The sequence below is a fragment of the Ambystoma mexicanum genome, chromosome 12 (genome assembly GCF_040938575.1).
Source record: "Ambystoma mexicanum isolate Mex_15411 chromosome 12, UKY_AmexF1_1, whole genome shotgun sequence".
Taxonomy (NCBI): Eukaryota; Metazoa; Chordata; class Amphibia; order Caudata; family Ambystomatidae; genus Ambystoma; species Ambystoma mexicanum.
Window position 1 is genome coordinate 534,614,225 of NC_090936.1, and position 15,790 is coordinate 534,630,014.

General features: G+C 50.9%; 1 protein-coding gene across 4 annotated transcripts in view; it reads right to left on the reverse strand.

Annotated features, from left to right (window-relative positions):
* PNLDC1 (PARN like ribonuclease domain containing exonuclease 1) overlaps positions 1–15,790 on the reverse strand; it is a 1,498,562-nt gene that overhangs the window by 394,808 nt on the left and 1,087,964 nt on the right. For 3 of the 4 annotated variants that reach the window (XR_011281806.1, XM_069628834.1, XM_069628833.1), the window contains exon 18: positions 8,836–8,934. Coding sequence is in view for 3 of the 4 variants with exons in the window: in XM_069628834.1 (XP_069484935.1) it covers positions 8,836–8,934 (99 nt within the window). In the remaining variant the exon portion in view is untranslated. Of the gene's footprint in view, positions 1–8,822; positions 8,935–15,790 lie in introns of all 4 variants that reach the window. The other variant, XM_069628835.1, reaches the window with a different exon arrangement.

Consider the following 15,790-nt stretch of genomic DNA (forward strand, 5'->3'; position numbering starts at 1 on the left):
ATGCGTCCACGACAGCCATGCGGGGAAGGGATGACAGAATGGTATAGATTGCTCTAGAAAGTTGGCGGGGGTCTGGAGCCCAATCTGTCGAGGTCTACACCTAGTATTGTCTTAAAATCACTGCCCCACAGTATCGGCACCATCGGGAAGCTGTCCAAACGAGAGGTTAAGTGGAGGTAGAATTCGGGGTCATCTACGTTTGGACCATAGATGTTTAATAACACCAGCTCATTTTTTGGCGGACACCATGAAGCAGTACGTATCTACCTAATGGGTCTGTCTGTGAGGATTTACAAGTGAATTTGAGGCTCCTATGGCTTAGAGTCGTAACCCCCCTGACTCTGGGTGGAGCAGTTGGTATATCATCTCTGAGGGCCCCACCCTTTGGCAAATTTTTCAGTGTTCAGCACATGCATGCATTTCTTGTAAGAATAGGATTTTCACCCGTGACGCTCAGCGTGTAATTGTAGCTACCGCATCTTTTTATAATTACCCAGCCCCCGCAAATTCCAGGTCATGAGTGTTACATTATCGTTGCCCATTGGAGTAGGAACACTGAATAGCCTTTGGGCTTTGACAGGATAGCAACAAAGGACCTAGAGCCTGGAATAGGTAGACAGGTCCCCACTTAGCACGTGACCAACCTGGAATTGTCTTGCACTCCGCCCTCTTTGTGAACATAAAGCCTTTTTTGATATAACACCCGTCCCAACACACCCCACCCACATCCCTCCCCCAAAGAGAGGGATTATAACACCATAACCAAATATCCAAATCCAAACCAATAGCAGCAATGCCTGGGGGCCTGTGTGCTGGCCTGGCGGCGATGCTCCGGGCTCGGGGCGTTTTAAGGATAGGTAAGATGCATTGGAACCATTAACATGTGGAATACATAGGAGCTTATGGCAGGGAGAAAAAGAACGCTGTAAGGTCAGAGTAAGCTGGAGGCGCAGAACGCGAGGATGGATCTCCTAGGCCTGTGGGTCAGGATATGTCCCTCCCGACCGGTGACTTAACATGTAACAAACGACAAAAGAATGATGGGGACATATGGGGTCAAACAGGGAAATGCTAGTCTATGAATTTGGAGGCTTCTTCTGGGATTGTGAATAAAAATACCTGGTTAGTGTGTTCAATTCAAAGCTTGGCAGGATATAGCATGGAATATTTAACCTGCAGGTCGAGCAGCTTTATCTTAACTGCCAGGAAGGTTTTACGTTCTTGTTGAACAGTGACTGAGAAATCGGGGTATAAGTGGATCCTCGCTGACCCCAGCAAGAGTTCGCTTTGGCCCCGGCAGCCCTGAGGAGGGCATCTCTGTCACAGAAGTTCAGGACCCTGGCTATGATGGGGCGCGTGGGCGCACCGGGTCTAGGTTTCGCAGATAAAGCTCGGTGGGCTCTTGTGATTGTGAACTGTGGCGAGAGCCTAGGCGAGTCTAGAAGTGCAAGTAGCGTGCGCTCTAGATAGTCTTCCATGGGTTCCTTGATACTGTCCTCGGGAACCCCAATTATGCAGAGGTTATTGCGCCTGGAGCACGATTCGAGGTCCTCATTTTTTTTGGCCACCTCCAGTACATGCCTAGTCAATGAGGACACCTCAGCTCGGAGAGCGCCCAGGTCGTCCTCTGTGGTGCCAACCCTCGTCTCAATTTCAGCAACTCTGCTGTCTGTTTTCTCGATGTGTGCTTTGATCGAGGATATGGAGCCATTCATATCATCCAGCTTGGAGTGGAGAGTGGTGAACCCCTCACGGATGTACTCCATCATTTTCTGTGAGTCTATAGTGTCCGGAGAAGTCGAGGTGGTCAGTACAGGCTCCATCACTTCCTCTGCATGTCTAGATAGTGTCTTGCTAAACAGGTTGATGGAGCTCTGGTTCTTCCCTCCAGCGCCTTTAGTCATGGAGGAGGTTAGGGGCAATCTTGTTAATCGAGGAAATCAGGGTGTGAGGAGAGCGTGCGAGTGGTCAGGGGGACCCCAGTTAATGGGCGAGAGAGAGTAACTGTAGGGAGCCAGGTCTGACCTGGTTGGCCCGCAGGATTCCAGCCCTTTAGTAGTGCGTGGGGGCCCAGGATATGTAGCGACGGGCCCAATGCCAGCCTGAGTCGTATAGCAAGTATATAGGTGCACTGGGGTCTGAAGACCGAGATGACCCGGGAAGACAAGTCTAGCAATGTTCCATAATAGTGCACAGGGCTAGAAGGGTTGCAGCAAGTAAGGGAGCGCTGTGGTCTGGAGGTTTTTGTAGCTACAGATGTGCCGTAGAGGGCGCCCCCCCCGAACAGCTGCGGGATTAGCAGGTAGTTGAGGTAAAAATGGATCACTGGAAGGTGTAGGTGGCAGGAGCAGGCTACAGATCAGTTAGTGTATCACGGGTTGATGGTCAGCTGGTGTACAGTGTGCGCAGAAGGGGCGCACCAGCGAGGGTCTCCTGAGGCGCAGGGCGAACAGGTACTGTAGGTAGTTTGAGTTATGAGGATCTTATCAAGGCCACTCTACACCTCCACACGGATGAACACTCCGTCAAGATCCACAAGGCGGGAATTCTGCAATTGACCGAGGGTGAAACAAGCCCCAGGGATCAGGAGCTCTATCACAGTCCCCATCAGGTCCACCTATACCAGGGCCAATACTTAAGGATAGGCTCCCTTGCTGATACCCAGGTTCGAGTTAATAAAAGGTTTATGAGGACTCCATTAACATTCGAGTGGGTTATGTTCTCCCACGTGGCATAAGTGACAGGATGCCCACCATTAGTTGTTGCTGGATTTTAGCTGCTGCGTTCTGATGCCCTTTTTCGTCCGAGTCAGTAGTGCAGAACGTGGGGAGGCTAGGGGAAGCCGCAGTCCCCGTCGCGTATCCTGACTCCAGCAGGGCAGGGAAGGCTGCCGGGAAGTCCACAGCGTCCCCAGGGGCGGGCCAGGGGGGGCGACCAGGACGGACGGGACGCTGGATTTTAGTGACTAGATCAGGGCCCCTGGGACTCACTCCTGGTTCCAGGCTTCACTTGTCCGGGTCGCTGTTGAGACACCCCACCAGGTGTGCGGAAGACAGGAGAGCCGGACCGGGCGCCGCGCGCCAACACCACTTGGTAACACAAAGTGGCGGAGCTGCCTCGCTCTACGCCGGGGGTGTGGGGCACCGCTGTAGTCCGCACCGTGCCCCAGGGAGCAGCGGGATTCTGCAAGCAGGATTCATAGGAAGGGAGGTGATCATCTCCCCTCAGCTGGCAGTATGTAGGTGCATCCGACACCAGGGAATCCGGAGGGTGTGGGCAGATGGCCCTCCCCCACCTCAGGCCGCGGACCCTGGTTCTCGCCCTGGAGGCGACCGCCAGATCAGGCCATTGCCAACACACGGTCCGCCTGTGGCCGCCCGGATCTCCGGATTAGGTCCAGCTCACGTCTCCAGGTTTGGGTGATAGCTGGATCGGATGCTTAGGAGCAACCTTCCGATGTCCCCTCGGTAGTTTGACACAGTCCAATGCTGAATTACACCAAGTTTACGCCTCCCAGCACGGAGCTCAAACTTAAGTGGTCATTTGCTCCAAGCGCAACAGTGCCCCCCTCCCCCCCGCACCCCAAACTTTCTGGGATTGGGTGTGCTCCTGTCAGTAGTGATCGGTGCTTCTTATAAATGGTCTTGAAGCTGCAAAGTGTGTGCCAAGTGTGTCTTTTGAAGTCTGCAGTCCCTGCAGTCTTTCCTCGCTTGCTGTTCACTTTGAAGCTCTACCTCCAATTCACAGCACTTTCTACAAAGTCTCCCACGAAGCGGGCCACAAAGTGTGTGCCAAGTGGTTCTTTTGCAGTCTGCATTCCGCGGGTTGAGGGGCTTAGGCACAGCCCAATGTCTACATGTATTGACTCCATTGATTCCAGCATACCGGTGAGTGTGGCTGACTGCCACACAAGCTGTAAATCACCTCTTTTGTTCTACTGCTAAGGGTTTGATCATCCTCACATAACCGTTCTGAACTGCGTGCCTTGCACAGACCATCCCTTTGACTGCCTCAGACTTTGTTCTGTGATAGCTGGGTAAGCGATCAAAAGGGATATAGAGTGGGCACCTCCCTATGACTTAAGAAGCGCCCAGTTAATCAGTTTGCTTGTCAAGGGGCACGAAAGGCAAACCCAGACTAAACTTGAAGCGCTACCACTTGAGGAGCACATGATTAGCACTGGGCGAAAAAGTGCTGTAACTCAGCATGGGTGGCCAGTGGAACAAGGAAGAATCACAAAATTCTTCCCTCTTAAAGGGAAAAAACTATAGGCAAATCCTCCTTTCTGAAGCCCCAGCCTAGGACCCTTCATTGATGGAGGTGGGGGTTGGCGCACACCAAGATCTAGACATCTCGGGGACTGTACTTTCACAAGAAGAAGCAGAAGCTAGCTTGCCCCTGATGGACGTCTGCCTTAGCTTAGAAAACAAAATCATAGCAGCAGAGACTGCCTATGAGCACCTAAGACTCTCCCTGGCCATCTTCAAAACACAACAAGAGACAGCAAATACAAATTCAGACACACATTGTCCGGGTAGTGGCCAGGAAGAGACTCTTTTTGTAGAGCACACTCCAGAGTAGCAGACTATGAGGCGAGGGGAGTCCTCTAGCTGCAATTCCCCAGATGGGGGCCCAAGTTCACTGGAAACCCTCAGTATTGTGTATCAAGCCTTCATCAGACTATATGATGTTATTGTCATCAAAGTGAAAGCCCACACCTTAGCCCTCTCTCACATCAACAAGCAATTGTTAGAGCGAAGATCCTGTGCGTGTCAGAGGGAATTAGGACCGGGGACAATAGAGAACCAACTATCCCCGTGGGAGGCGGATCCTTTGACCAGGCAGAGTAGCCACATCGTTAAGAAGCCTCAACAATCAGAAAAACCTTGTAGGAAACCACAGGAACCCCACAACAATCATTTGGGGCTGGTGTCTTGGTGGGCCCAAGTAATGAAGCAATGTCTCTCCCCATCTCACATATTTCAAACTGGTAAGAGCGTAACGCCCAAACATCAACTATTACTTGAAAATTACCATGGGAAAGGGGTCCAAGCCATTTCTACACAAATTAAGGAAGAGATGCAAGGGTTGTATGGTACAGTTGATTTGAAGGGCCAAGTTTCTGACAACGTATTAAAATCTAGGGTCAAGAAATGGGACAGGATAACAGACATGCAAGACCTAGGCCGCCTAAAAAGTTATGCACGTCAGGAAATCTGGTACTTAAGAATTTCCCTCAGCAAAGTACCGAGATTGGTATCTGAAATTCAGAGTGGACCGTTTGCCCACTCTGGATATGGTAGGACCCAAACTGGGGCTTCCTCTGGAGCTTAGATGATTTAGATAGTGTGGTGGGGATCGGGAGTCTCTGCACCATCTAGTGATGCATTGCCCGAGGTTAATGAAAAGAGAGAATTGCTAGTTTCACCCCCTTTATCAATTCCCCAACAGGTCTCATAGCACCCGACATATGGCATAGACTAAAAACTACTGATCACTTATACCTTACTCTGGCCAGGGTCATATTCTTGATTATCAGGGCCCCTTCCATCACCTCGAGGAGGTGATGAAGGGGCCATCCGTGAGGCAGAGTCTCTCTTGTATATGGGGTACATCGTGTTTTACCTGTAGGGTCAGGCCTTGGGCGCTGAAGGGGGGTGGTGCAAGGAGAGGGACACAGATTCCCTTTCTCTAGGTCAGTAAGAATGTCAGTAATAGAGATCAATACCATGGGAACCCTAGGACCAAGAGAGTGAGGCTTGGGATTCTCCAGTTAAGTTGATCTGCGAAACATATGTAGCGATATCCATGTGTGTTAATGACTTTAATTGCTTTGCATATTTGCATAGTGTTGTGGGCGCTAATGATTTGAATTTGTGAAAAATCTTGTTTTACTTTGTTTGTGATAGCACACTGCTATGATAACTTTGAGAATAATTTGTTAAAAAGATTTTTTTTTTTTTAATAAAGGGTCTTGGAGAAAGCTGGTACAAGTCAAGCTTCTGCTAAATAGCCATCAACTGCTTGATCAAAGCCTTGCTGAAAAGCAAATTGGTGACTTTTGAGGTTCCAGAATATCAGTCAGGGCATAGACTTTAGGAGCCATGATTGGTGCAGGCTCCACATCCTGGCCACCTCACATCTAATATCACCAAACACAGCTCCTAAACATGCACTGCATTTAACATAATTGCCAAATCTTGGGCGGTTATTATACCACTCACATACATAAGGCCTCTTGGCCAAATTCAGTAGAGCTGTGTCAGATTCTCCACACTGAGGGAGAGAGAGTTGAATGTAGCAAGGTCCCAGGCCCCAGAAAGTCTTGTGGATGATGCAGAGGGTCTTGAATTTAATCCTTGCAACCTCAGGGCACCAGTGGAGGGATTTTAGGGCTGCAGAGGTGTAGTACATGGGCTTGAGGCCAAGGATATAAGTCTTGCAGTCCTATTCTGGATTAGTTTAAGAGGGTGGAGTGAGGAGACAGGCAGATTATGGAAGAGGCTGTTGCAGTAATCAAGCCTTGAGTGACCTAGAGCTCAAGAGACATGGAGTTGCTGTGGGGGGGGGGTAGAGGTGAGGAAAGGGGGCATGCCCCTGAAGAGGTGAATATGGAAGTAGGCCTTCTTGGCAAGGTCAGCAATATGAGGTGAAAGGGAGACAGAGGAGTCGAAGATGACACCCATGTATTTTTGTCTCATACGAGGGCGAGGGGAAGGGGGCCAAAGGAGGGCTGCCTGAGTGTAGGCCCCAAGAAGGGAGTAAGGATATCAGTCTTACTGGTGCTAAGGCAGAGATCATTAACATCACACCATGCCTGAATAGCAGTCAGACAGTCGGAATGGGAGTGGGGAGAGAGGAAAAAGAGGAGGGTAGCTTGAGAGAAAGCTGTGTGTCATCAGCATAACACTGGAAATGCGAGAAGGTGGAAATCAAGTGAGCAAGAGGGGCTAGGTATATGTTGAAAAGCCACAACGAGAGGCTAGAACCCTGAAGGACGCCACAGGTTGTGAGTGAGGTAGAGTAGAGAAAGGGGCCCAGTTGAAATAGTGAGGGTCGATTCAAGAGCAAAGAAGTTAACCAATCCAGTACCCGGTCCGTGATGCCCAGGTATCCAGTAACTGGTCCATGATGCCCAGGTATCACAGAGCATATTTATGCAGATGGAGTGATTTACTGAATCAAAGGCAGAGGACAGATCGGAGAGAATAAGGGCGGAGGGAGAGTTGGAGTCAGGATTTGCAAGCAGGTCATCACCGGTGTTCAGGAGAGTAGTGTCCGTGCCTCGGGCTACTCTGATCTGGTCATGAGGGCAGCCAACAAATTCAGTGTGATAAATTAGTTGGGAGATGACCAACATCTCCAAAAGTTTGCCCAAGAAGGGTAGTGGAGATAGGATGGTAGTTAACCAGGCAGGAACGGTCCGCAGACTGCTTTTTTAGGAATGGGTGCACAAGGGAGTGCTTAAGGAGGATCCGGAGGCAACGGAGTGGTTACAGAACTCAGCCAAGGAGGGAGCAAGAGAGGTACTGTTGTCCTTGATGGTTCTAGAAGAGTAGGGAAGCACCTGTTTCGACGAGACTTTCGTAGAGCAGACCATCTTGTGATCTCATCCGGTGCTTTGGGTGAGAAGGAGAAGAGGGAAAGGGGATGGGCCTGCATACAGGCGGGGGAAGGAGGAGCATAGAGGAAAGAGGACAGGATATCCAGAGTCTTGGTTGTGAAATGGGTGGCCAAGGCCATGCAGAGGGCCTGAGAAGGAAGAGGAGAGGTGGAGACTGCAGTAGGATCGGCAAGTTCCTTGTAGATTTTGAAAAGTTCAGCCGTGTGGTTTGTAGCTCCAAAGATGCAGGATTGCATAAGGGCCCCTTTCTTGGAGCGGATAGAGTCTGTATTGCCTTTGGAGCAGACATGGCAGTTTGTCAAAGGATGCACTAGAAACCAGACACTTCAGTTCGGCAACTTTGCACTTGGAAGCCGGCTTCATGCGGGTCCTCATGGCAGAAGCAAGGATGTAAAGGGTGTTGCAGATGGAAAGGTGAAGGTTAACAAGATCTAAGTCAGTGTGAGTGAATAGTGCATTAAAAAGGTGCTTATGAAGGCTGGTGCAAGAGCCTAAAGTGTTGCTGCGCCCACTCAAATGGATATGGGGTCGTGAATGTGGTTGGCCTTGTTGTTTGCAAAGAGGGGAGCATGCCTTAACAGAACAATCAAGTATTGCTGTCATGAAAGCCACCCGCTCATTGGAATAAGCTGGAGTGAAGTTTGGTTTGTTGCGGAAAACTTAAGTGTTGGAGCTTATTCTTCGTTTCAACTATGCACCAGGGCCGATGGTGCATCTTCCAAGATGAAATGGAGTTATTTTTTCTGTCTCCCACTGTGAATCAGGCAAAATAAAATCGGTGGCCCCCCTCACCTCAAGTTGTTTTTCTGCATTCTCTCCATCTCTCTGCCTATTATCAGACTGGGGTAGAGATTCGCATGAGATTTCATGTACCAAAAGTCCGACCAGGGCGCCTCTCTTAACTGGTATTAGTTGATGTGACTTAAACTGCATCTGTGAAAAGTCACTGAATATTGCTTTTTATTAATATGCCATAAAGTGATCCCTACAGAGAGGCCGGTGAATGGATAGGCATGCAGACACCACTTATCTCTCACCATTCGATGTAATCATTTTGAAAGGGCAATGTGGATTTAAGCCTAACAGTTTAAGGAGCAATTTTTGACGAAAACCCTACATTCTCAAATTCTCTTTAACCTCTTATCACCACCCATCAGTCTATTCAAAATCTCAAGGGCATGAGTCAGAGAAACAGCACCTTTGCGGCTTACCGAAGGATGCAGTTCACCAGGGAAGAATGTTTCCAGTAGCCATACTTGCACACTCGCAGGTGAGGGTGGTTTTTATATTCCTGACGAATTGCCCTCATCCTACAGAGAGAGAAAAACGTAGTAGACAATGAATGCACTGCGATTGACTGCATTTGTGTGTGTACAGGTAAAGATGCCTTTCGTACAAATTATATACCCGCATTGTCCCCAAAATAGGAAATGTCTTCGTTAACATTTACATGTGAAAATCTTTGAGGGGAACTCATTTCACAAAACGCAAAGTTCATGATTACATTTCAAAATTAAATCTACCTGATGGTGCTTTTGCAGCAAGTGGATACTCCCTGTTAGAGAGAATCCGGTTACCTTTCCTGTTGTTCTTACACTACAACTTCATATTCTTTCTACAGCACAAGCAGGAGCTGGAAATGCATATTCTGGCACCTGCACGCTAGGAGTGTGAATGGAGACTCAGCTCTGCGTCTACAAAACTAAAGTACATGAATCCCCGTACTCACCTCATTTATTTAATGACCAGAACGTAGTGCGGTCTTCCGTCACGGTTATATGTGGAGTCATCCAATATTACCACTTGATGCTAACATCAGGTTCAGGGTTGGCCCTTAAATAGAAATTAATGGCAAAACATCCCTTCCCCCTTCGACACAAAACTCTTCCAATCACCTCTTGTCCTCTGAGGCACAAACTGCTTATAACAGAAGCCCTAATTACACAGTCTCGAGACCTTTATTCCAGAGCATTCAACCACCATACCAAAATGCTCCAGCAACCCCCTTTCTACCTCTTTTTGGGCATCCCTGGAGTGCCCGATATCCTATATGCCCAGTCCAAAAGGATGTCCAGTGGCAGTGGACAACTTTTAACATCTCCTGCAGAGCATTCAATTAGCTAATTTCCCGTGGCCCATCTCCTTGTATGCATGCTTCAGAAATGCAAGTAATCAAAAGAAACATTTTGATTTTCAATAACAGCACTGTTTTCTGCATGGTAGCACCTCTCTTTTAGATCCCTGCATTTGCATCTACCCGCATAAACAGAAGTGTTCTCAGAGGATGTCCAGGTAACCAGTGCAGTTCCGGTTACAGCCAATTGGTCAGCAGGGGAGAGGAGGAGAAAAAGCAGAAGAGAGCGATCTACCACCAACTTGTTGCTTGGAGAAGCTACTGACCCTGAGGGAGTTGGAGGCAGATGAGCGTAGAGCTCGAGAAGGAAGATATTTAGGAAGAAAGAGTTGAAGGTATTGAGGCCCTGTGCCCCAGAAGGCCTTGTGGACAATGCAGAGGGTTTTGAACTTAATCCTCGCAGCCACTGGGAGCCAGTGCAGAGATTTCAGTCCTGGGGGGATATGATCCCTGGCCTTGAGGCCAAGGACACGTCTCACAGTCCTGCTCTGGATGAGTTGCAAAGGGCGAAGAGTAGAGACAGACAGATTTAGAAAGAGGCTGTTGCAGTAATCCAGCCTAGAGAGAACCAGGGCTCTGGGGACAGTGAGCTTCTGGGGGAAGGAGAGGAAAGGATGAATACCTCTGAGGAGGTGCAGCAGGTAGTGTGACTTCTTAGAGACGTCGGAGATGTGAGGAGAGAAGGAGAGTGCGGACTGAAAGATGACCCCGAGGGGTGGAACCCACCAAGGGGCGTCGGATGCGTTCTAACTCTCCGTCGCTCCGCCGGGGCTGCCCGTATCCTGTGAAATCCTGCAGATATTGCCGAAAATACCACAACCGAGAAGGGGACTGTACCCACGCCCGCCTCCTCGAAAGTCCGACAAAAATCGGAGCCGTCTAAGTCCCCCTGCACCCCCCTCGAGATCCACCGTGGCTGGCTGTGAGGACCGCCGGGGGAAAATGGGTGCTCTGTTCCCGAGACCAACCAACAGTGCTCAGAAGTCAGGGATCTATTGAGCTGGAGTGCAGCAGTCCAGCGACACTGATGGCCGCACACACAGGGCCCCCCCCCCCCCCCCCTCCTCCAACTCGGTGAGTCTTGACACACCGCCACTGCAAGGGCGCCCGTCGTGTGCGCTGTGTGTGAGCGGCTGGGCGCTCAGGTCGAGGGGTGCCCCGCATACAGCAGCAGTAGAGATAAGGCCGGGGCCTCCCATACCTGCTGGAGCTGGGTACGTGGTGTGCCCCCCTCTACCCCCTTCCACAAGACGCCTACCCCAGAGGGGAACATTGAGCGACCGGGCCACGCCACCCATCCCCCACCATCGGTTAGAGGTCCATATTGAACCAACAGGGGTCCCATCCATTGACCAATACCGCATTGGGGGCACAGCCCCGCAAAATTGACCAGAACCCATAACAGGGCTGCAGCTAGACAACCTGAACCTCCGCACGCAGCCGCTACATGGGGCTCCCCCCTCCCCAGCGCCATCCGTGTGCACTGAGAGTGAGCGGTTGGGCGCCCGGGTTGAGAGGTGCCCCACTAACAATACTGGCATTGGTGGAGGTAAGTCCGGGGGCCAGTTATACCTGTGGGCAACGGAGAGGGGGGTTAACTCGTCACACGGCCCTGGCGGTTAGACACTGCTGCAGCCCACGAAGACAGTGGCCACCCCTCCCCAGCAAAACACAGGGCCGGCACTCCAGACAGGCATAGAACTCGGGGCATATGTTACGCCGACCTGGGGACTAAAAGAAACCCGCACTGGAACCATTGGGAACACAGCTGAAAAAACTGGTCTGGCGCACCACCCCTGGCCAGGACAGATCCCAGCCATACAGAAGAACTGCGGCCATCACTCCAAGCAGGCGCGAACACTAGCATTATAGTCTGGCAGACAGGGTGCATGCCCCGAATGGGGAACCCCCCCAGACACGGAAGCTAGGCAGCGACGTAAGACATAGTGGCCCGTGGTCCATCGAACAGCTCGGAGGGAGATGCACCAGCTGAACAGACTCCCCAGAAACCCCCCCAACCTGGGATCTAAGACAAAGACCCACAGCCTTGCAAATAATCTGGAGGGGGGTACACCAGCAAATCAAACCCACGGAAAGGACGCACACCATGCACAGGAAACTTCAGACACGGAAGATAAGCAGAGACCATATCGCAAAGAAGATCTGGGACACAACAGCCCACGATCCAGGGAAAAACTCGAAGGGAGAAAACACGAAGGAACCAAATATGGGGAAGCACCTACCCAGCAAAGGGGCGATGCAGAACAAAATAGACATGTATACAACATGTACCCCAGCAAGACTCCCCTGACCGACAAACGAGGGGGAAGACGAGACAATGCCAGGAGTGGGGGCACGGGCCTGGAGCTGTCACTTACAGACATCATGGCAGCTATCAGCGATCCCGGACCTCGGTGGAGGCAAAAGCGGACCTCGGTGGAGGCAAAAATTGACGACCTGGCCTCTGAGGTGTCTTTCATTGGACAGGATCAGAGGAACCTAACCTCTAGGTTAGGAGACACAGAACAAAGAATATCCTATACTCGGTACACTTAAGAACCTAGGGGACCGACTGGAACAAATGGAACAATAAATCACCCTCCTGGAATACAGTGCCGAGGACAGTGAGGGAAGATACTGCTGCAACAATCTTCGCATTCTCGGCCTGCCCGAGAAAGAAGAGGGACCCTCTATGGAATTCTTCCTGGAAGACTGGTTAGTAGACCTGATGGCCCCTAAAAAAACTCTCAAAATTCTTTTCCAATAAAAGAGCGCACAGGGTCCCGACAGGCAGACCAGTTCCCGGGGCCCCCTGCGCACAGTGATCACCAAACTCATGAACTATAGAGACTGGGACACGCTCCTCTATATGGCGAGAGCAACGGGCCCAATCACCTACAATGGCAACCTGATTGGCTTCTTCCCTGACTACACAGGGGAAGTCCAGAAGTCACAGCAATCGTATGACTCCGTCAAAAAGATGCTGGCGTCCATGAACATTAAATACACACTATTCATCCCGCCAACCTTCTAAGTGTACTACAAAGGGGTGGTCCAGGTGTTCCACAACCCCCGGGAGACCTGGGAATGGCTCGAAATGCAGGTTCTCTCAGACCCACGCCCTGTCAGCCCGAGAAGAGGCACAACCCGCAGGAACGACGAAGGCATCCACCAACCCCCCGAGCAGTCTACACCACCAAGGGGGACGGACGAGATGACCGGGATACCGGCCAAAAAAGGGCCCACATGAGAACCCAGGTATACAGATCGAGGCTCATAGGAATCAAGAAGAAACTTCGAAGCCGTGCGGCCCAGGCAGGGAGGAGCTGAAAGGAGCGCCCGCACTCTACCTAAATTCAGAGTAGATACAAGTTGCACGATTTGGTCCATCTGACCACCCACATAATTTAGTTCTATGGTTTGTTTGGTTTGGGCATCAGGTGCTTCTGGTTGGGGGGAAGTGCAGGGTGGGGGGGGGGGTTCAGGAGTTCTAGTTATTAAGAGAAATGACTCAAAGACAAAAAAGGCACCCCAGACCAGTGAAATAACAAACCGGAACTACCCTTGCTGCAGAAGAAAAGGGAATCGGGATGCCATTCCTAGGCGCCCATGCATTCCCACTTATACTCAAACTTAGTCGGCCTTAAGTTCACAGTTAACAGTTTCAAGGTTTGCATATGAAGTACACCAAAACGAAAGCAGAGACCCAAGTAACCTGGCGGGAAGAACAACTGCTGGAAGCGGGAACCTGTGAGGCACAAGACGCCCTTGTGACAGCTCAGGCAATCCTGAAAAGACAGGGCCCTAGACAACGCCCGAAATGCCCAGTGTCAAGTTCGAAGCCAGATATATGAGTGGGGGGACAAGGCTGGCAAGACCCTGGCCTGGTTAGAATGACAGGAACAGAGTAAAGGGCAAGTACGGGCCATTCCAACCCAGGAGGGGGAAATGCTAACAGGCAACTCCGATATCGCAGAGGCCTCGGCCAACTATTATGAACTATACTCCCCACCAACAGAGGATCCCACACCAAGCGCCCCACACTTTCTTGATCTGATCACGATCCCCCAACTCTCCAGACCACAAACAGAACAACTAGACATTGACGTCACCGAAGAAGAAATCGGGGAAGCTCTATCACAGCTACAGACGGGGAAGATTTGTAAACGATTAAGCGGAACAACGATGAAACACATGCATAGCATGTTCCTCAGCAGGAGAGAACACGGCCATCTCCCCCCGGACCTCAGGAAAACAAATATAGTAGTTATCCCCAAAGCAGGGAAACCCCCATAATGCTGTACCTCGTACAGGCCCATATCATTAACGGGGAAGCTAGAGTCCTGGCAAACAGGCTGCTCAGGGTGATCGGGTCTCTGGTCCACCCGGATCAGTGCGGTTTCAGGCCCGACAAATCTACACGAACAAACCTCTGCAGGATTCGGGTGGCCCTAGACCACGCGGCTGAGATCCCAGATCCGCTGGCCCTCCTTGCGGTTGATTTTGAAAAGGCCTTTGATTCGGTGGGATGGGACGCTCTATGGGATATAATGGAGCGTATGAGATTTAGGCACTACTTTATGTCATGGGTCAAACTTCTTTTGGACCAATGAAATGGACAGGTACGCCTCCCTAGAAAGGCGAATTTACACAGCAAGGGAGTGCTCCCGGAAGTTCCTGAAAATATGGGGGAAGTGGGAGGAATAGGAACAGCACCAGGAATAGGAGAGAGCCTGGATGCACTTCAAACGGCCTCACGGTGTACTGAACCAACCTTTTTATCCCACTGAGGGATTCACTACCAATTGCAATGTCATGTGTTATGTCTCCTATTGTGATTGTGAATGTGTACTTCTACTGTTTTCTTGATGGAAGAAGTAAAAAAAAAAAATGATGACCCTGAGGTTTTTAGCCTCGCAGGTGGGAGTAGGAAGAGGGCCAAGAGAGTCTGGCCAGAGAGCTACAGGGAAGGATGGAGCAGGTATGCCGATGAGGAGAATCTCAGTCTTGCTGGCATTAAGGCAGAGGTGACTGGCGGCGCACCACTCCTGGATAGCAGACAGACAGTTGAGGGACGGAGAAGAGGTGGCCGAAAGTAGCCTGAAAATGAGCCGAGTGTCATCCGCATAGCACTGAAAGTTGGGGCAGGGAGAGGCAATGCGGTGGGCAAGGAGTGCCAGGTATTGGTTGAACAGCCAGGGAGCAAGGTTAGACCCCTGGGGGACACCACAGGTCGAGAAAAAGATAGTGCAGAGGAAGGACCCAAGTTGGACCTGGGAGGGTCGGTCAGAGAGGAAAGAAGTAAGCCACGCCAGGGCCTGACCAGTGATACCCAGGTTGTCACAGACAATTGAGCAGGATGGCGTGGTTGACAGTGTCAAAGGCAGAAGAGAGATGAAGCAAGATGAGGACACGGGGTGTTAGAGTCAAGGTTGGAGAGCAGGTCTTCACGGATGTTCAGGAGAGCAGTTTCCGTGCTTCTGGCTGCTCTGAAGCCAGACTGATGGTCATGAAGACAAGCAACAGATTCAGTGTGGAGATTAAGCTGGGAGATGGCCAGTTTCTCCAGGAGCTTGCCCAGGAAGGGGGTGATGGAGTTTGGTGGATAGTTAGCCGGGCAGGAGGGATCGGCAGAGGGTTTCTCAAGAATAGGGGGCACAATGGAGTGCTTCAGGGGGGATGGGAAGACTCCAGTGACGAAGGAGTGGTTGCAGAAGTCAGCCAGGGCAGGAGCCAGGGAGTCAATGTGGTCCTTGATGGTTTTGGAGGAACAGAGGTGAACCTGTTTTGACAAAACTTTCACAGATCGGACTTGTCTAGAAACCACATCTGCAGAAAACAGGGGAAGGGCAGAGAAGGAGGGAGGAGAGGTGGCTGCAGAAGGGCCAGAGGAAGAGCAGGGAATAGGGGGAGGGTGGGGAGAGGGGGAGAGTGAAGACAGGATGTCCTGAGTTTTAGCTATGAAGTTAGAAGCCAGTGCCGTGCAGAGGGCCTGGGAAGGGACAGGAGAGGTAGAGACTGCGGCAGGATTG